Source organism: Bison bison, unplaced genomic scaffold (genome assembly GCF_000754665.1).
Source record: "Bison bison bison isolate TAMUID 2011002044 unplaced genomic scaffold, Bison_UMD1.0 scf7180017864145, whole genome shotgun sequence".
Taxonomy (NCBI): domain Eukaryota; kingdom Metazoa; phylum Chordata; class Mammalia; order Artiodactyla; family Bovidae; genus Bison; species Bison bison.
Genome location: NW_011494717.1, coordinates 9301977 through 9306657, shown reverse-complemented (window position 1 = coordinate 9306657; position 4681 = coordinate 9301977). Strand labels below are relative to the sequence as shown.

Genomic DNA, 4681 nt, shown 5'->3' with positions numbered 1-4681 from the left:
CTGCCACCTCCAGGAGCCCCGCCTGAATGTCAAACAGATGCCCGGGTGCCTCCCAGCGGACTCGGTGGGGACCATGGCTTCACTAATGCCCCTCTCCCCATATCTAAGCCCCACGGTCCTCCTGCTGGTCAGTTGCGACCTGGGCTTTGTGCGAGCAGGTGAGTAAAAGGGGAGCAGGTGAGGAGTCACCAGAGCTAGTCTGGGGGTGGACCCTGGTAACCTGTTCACACACTGGCGCCCGTAGACCGGCCTCCGTCTCCTGTGAATGTGACAGTCACTCACCTCAGAGCCAACTCGGCCACTGTGTCCTGGGACGTCCCAGAAGGCAACATCGTCATTGGCTACTCCATTTCCCAGCAAGTATGAATCACCCTTCTGCTGCCCCAACCTGTGTCCTTGGATCTCTGAGCATTCCCTCTGGTCACCGCCCCCCACCCCCACCAGCTCCCCTCCCTGCCCTGGGAGACATGTAGCTGGGGTTCCCTGGCTCAGGCTACCCTTCCCACCCCAGTCCTCCAGAGTTCTTGGGTGTTCAAGAATCCTGGGCTAAGCCTTGTGGCCTGGGACCAGGGTGAGGCTGTCCTCCTCTCTCATCATCTCCCTGCAGCGACAGAATGGCCCTGGGCAACGTGTGATCCGAGAGGTGAACACCACGACTCGGGCCTGTGCTCTCTGGGGCCTGGCTGAAGACAGTGACTACACAGTGCAGGTCAGGAGCATCGGCCTCCGGGGAGAAAGCCCCCCAGGGCCGCGGGTGCACTTCCGAACTCTCAAGGGGTCTGACCGGCTACCCTCCAACAGCTCAAGCCCAGGTGAGAGTTTCGATTATTCCTCACCCCCTAAAGCTTTGGATTCTCTGACTGTTTACCTGGTCTTTGGCCTCCTGTTTACTTCCGCAAAGCAAGCAGCAGTCTAGCTTAGATGAGTAGAAGGATGATATAATTCACTGTACTGCCAGGAAAGGAAGGAAAGCAGGTTGGCAGGAGACTGAGTTTAGACAGGCTGGTAAGGAATTGTTTGGGGGGAAGGGCTTTAAAGCTTCCTTTTACCCAGCCTCAGTTCATTGCAGCTGCAGCCTGCATGAGTGAGCACCTGACCTGCAGCCCTCCTGCTGTTTGGTCTCTAACCACCTGTCCGCCAGCAGCTTCCCAGAGAGGGGCTACCAGCAACGGTGCTGCGACAGGTCTACGCTGGCTCTAATCCCCAGCATCTCCATCCTGAACTGTCTACACAGGCATAGCTCTCTAGTTGCTCCCCAGAACCTGGGGTCTGTCTTCTTTTCCTTCTCAGGTGACATCACAGTGGAGGGTCTGGATGGAGAGCGACCACTGCAGACGGGGGAGGTGGTCATCATTGTGGTGGTGTTGCTCATGTGGGCTGGTGAGTAAGCAGCTGGATGGGGCACAGTGGATTGAGTGGGGCTGAGTGAAGGTGGGAGTTGGTGAAGGTTGTCAGGAAAAAACAGGGTGAGAACAACGGTATGGGGAGATAAGCAGGAAAAGTTTGAAGAAAGGGAGAGGAGGCTGTTGGGAGCCCAGAGAGGATGATGAAGAATGTAATGTGCATGGGAAACAGGAATTCAAAGATTTTCTTCTTTGATTTTCTAGAAACAGTGGGTATGTCACTGCCCTTCAGGGCTATGAGTGGGGAGGTCAGGATCAAGGCTCAGATTGTATGATTGTGTTTCAGCTGTAATTGGGCTATTCTGCCGTCAGTATGACATCATCAAGGACAATGACTCCAACAACAACCCCAAGGAGAAGGGGAAGGGACCGGAACAGAGTCCTCAGGGAAGGCCAGTGGGGACAAGACAGGTGATGTGGGGCCAGTGAGGGCGGGAAGCGGGGTGGGGGTTGTGTCTAGAAGTATTGAGGGAAAGGGAGAAGGGTCATAGAGGGGCAGGAGAAGAGGGAGAATGGAAATTTGGGATGGAGGAAACTATCACTTTCCTGAAATTAGAGACTCAGGCCATCTTCTTTCACAGAAAAAGTCACCATCCATCAATACTATTGACGTATGAGAGAAGAAGCAGAACCAGAAGACGGATGCACTAATAATCTGGGACTGGGGCTGGGGTCAGGGAGAGCCCAAGATGGTGATCTGCCCAAGACTGAAGGATCCCACAGTTTCCCAGAGGGTAATGGCATTCCCACAATCTCAGGCCTGGTATCCATCCTCTTTCCACTGTGAGCAGGGCCAGAAGGTAGGTCTGTTAGGCTCTGAGCCCCTGGACCTGGGGAGTGGATATCAGATGGGATATATCCTTCCACCCCCCAGGTCCAGAGGAGAGTCACTTGTTCAACCCTATCCCATTAGGTCCCAAATGGGGCCCCCATTTCACCTGCATCAGGACCCTTGGCATCCCCAGCTGCCCCCACATCTTGCCTCCGGGTCTCAGAGAGCAGTATTTCTGTGGGTACTCCCCCTCCCCCAGAAAATAAAAAGAACTGTCTGGGTCTGGAGGCAGACGCTGCACTGCACTACTCCAACGTCTTCCATGGAGCCTCAGGTGCTCCCCCTCTCACGGGCAGCCCCTCCAGCTGCTGGTGGTCTCACCCCTTGGACATTTTTCCAATAAAGGTTCTTGGACAAACTGCAGCTGACTGTATGCGATACTGTCTAGTATGCTGAAAGACACTTCTCCACTGCCTCTCCCCTGACCACAAGGGCCTCTCACACCACCACTACCAACTTGACAGGAGCAGACTCTTTTTTGAAGGTGTTTGCTTTGATTCTTCAGTCTAGAATGGGTGGAGAGGGGCCAGAAAGGGGCATAGAAAACTAGGGCCCTCGATTCTTTTGCTTTATTGGGTAAGAAGGAGGAGCAGGGAGAAAAAATGGAGGATGTAAATTCTTTGTGCACCAGTGGAAAATAAAGTTATGTTACATGAGAGGGCCAGGAGCCTTTTTATCTTCACTGCCCACATTGGCAGCCCAACTCTTCATCATTTATTCCACTGACTTCATCAACCCTGAGCTAGTAATCAGTAAAGGACTGAACAGGGTTTTGGAACAAATGAAAGATTAATGGATCCCCGGGGGGCAAAGTGTTCCTCTCCTGTGCATTTCTGTGCCTATTTTTCCCTGTCCTTGCTTTCCCTTTTGTCTGTCTGTATGTCTCTCTGTTCGTTCTGCTGCTGCTGCTAAGTCACTTCAATCGTGTCTGACTCTGTGTGACCGCATAGACGTCAGCCCACCAGGCTCTGCCATCCCTGGGATTCTCCAGGCAAGAACACTGGAGTGGGTTGCCATTTCCTTCTCCAATGCATGAAAGTGAAAAGTAAAAGGGAAGTCGCTCAGTCATGTCCGACTCTTAGCGACCCCATGGACTGCAGCCTACCAGGCTCCTCCATCCATGGGATTTTCCAGGCAAGAGTACTGGAGTGGGGTGCCACTGCCTTCTCCGTTCGTTCAGTCAAAGCCAATAATAAAGAATAAATGAGTTTATATTTACCCTCTGCCATTATATCCAGAGGAGCATTCTGGAAATAAAACTGGGGTTGGAACTCTCCTGTCAAAAGAATTAGAATTTGGGCTCTGGGGCCTACTTGTTTCCTGTGAAAATAGGGACTATCCTCCACTTTTTCCCAAGTTCCAAGGGGAGGTTGGTGCCAGTGAAAGAAATACCTGTTGACATCTGTAACCACTAAGGGGGAAAGACTTCAGAACCCAGAATCTTTCTGGGCAGCACAAGCTACACTGTCTGGAAGGTAACCGTCTTCATGTGATCAGTCAACATATGACCCTCCCAGTCCCTGTGGAAGCTTATGAATAACTTCCCTTTTCTGCATCTGATCACTCTACTTTGTTATAAGAAATTACATTAATTACATCCTCTGAAAGGAACCCCAATCCAAAGTCAAGAAGTATTTTTGATACTTATCCAAGCTCCAACCCCGGTTATCACAAGACTAAATCTGTTAGGTGAGCCAAGGGTTGGTCTGCCCTCTGCCCTAAACCATAAAAGCATCCTGATCTAAGCAGCAGTCTTAACCCCACCGTTTTTCAGTTCAAAAGTAGGGTGCTTTACCTCCCTCTGACCACTGGTTCCAAAGCACATTTCTCTCAGACTCTGGATACATCATTTCTGGGGATGAGAGTGTCACACGGTATATAGTAGCATGGCACGGAAATAAGGAGCTAGACACTGAGAAGGAATTCAAAGGGTGTATAAACGTACCAGCTCTGGCTTGAATCCCAGTTCGTCCTTAAACCTCTGTGTTAGGTTAGACAAGTGAGCCCTCTAATCTTGAGTCTCCTATTATGTAAAGTGGGACTAATAATGTTATCACTGTCAAAAGGTGGCTTTGAGATTAAGTGAGACATGTACAACACTTGGCACGGTACCTGGCAGACACATACTGAGTATTCATTATTAGCTTTGTGATCCTGTGCAAGTTATATAACCTATTTGGGTTCAATTCTGTCAACTGTAAAAGGCCTATAAGAGCAACTGCCCTGCTTTCCTCCAGGATTGTGAGGATTAAAAGAAAGCGCTCAGCCGCGTTTACGTACATCAAACACCAAGAGACACTACGATTACGTAGAACCCCGGAGTTTGCGGAAGGCTTGTGGGCGTGCCTGGAGTTTGGGTTTGCATGCCGCGACGGGATTGGTCGAGAAGAGAAGTCTGCAAACCCTCTCAGGGTCCCGCCCTAGATCTCAACGCGCCTGCGCGCGC

The 4681-nt window shown here is 51.2% G+C and overlaps 1 protein-coding gene across 1 annotated transcript; it reads left to right on the top strand.

Annotated features, from left to right (window-relative positions):
* FNDC4 (fibronectin type III domain containing 4) lies at positions 1-2891 on the top strand. Its single transcript, XM_010840654.1, has 6 exons — positions 1-158; positions 245-360; positions 608-812; positions 1291-1380; positions 1690-1814; positions 1985-2891. Exons 1-6 carry the CDS (start codon positions 38-40, stop codon positions 2018-2020), a joined length of 693 nt encoding a protein of 230 aa, XP_010838956.1. The 5' UTR covers positions 1-37; the 3' UTR covers positions 2021-2891.
* Positions 2892-4681: the final 1790 nt, after the last annotated feature.

What these genes read in the sequence shown, in the direction of transcription:
- FNDC4 (XM_010840654.1), top strand. Translation starts at nt 38, where the DNA reads ATGCCCGGGTGCCTCCCAGCGGACTCGGTGGGGACCATGGCTTCACTA. An exon ending in CCTGGGCTTTGTGCGAGCAG is followed by an intron (nt 159 to 244) that starts GTGAGTAAAAGG and finishes TGGCGCCCGTAG; the next exon opens with ACCGGCCTCCGTCTCCTGTG. An exon ending in GGCCAGTGGGGACAAGACAG is followed by an intron (nt 1,815 to 1,984) that starts GTGATGTGGGGC and finishes CTTCTTTCACAG; the next exon opens with AAAAAGTCACCATCCATCAA.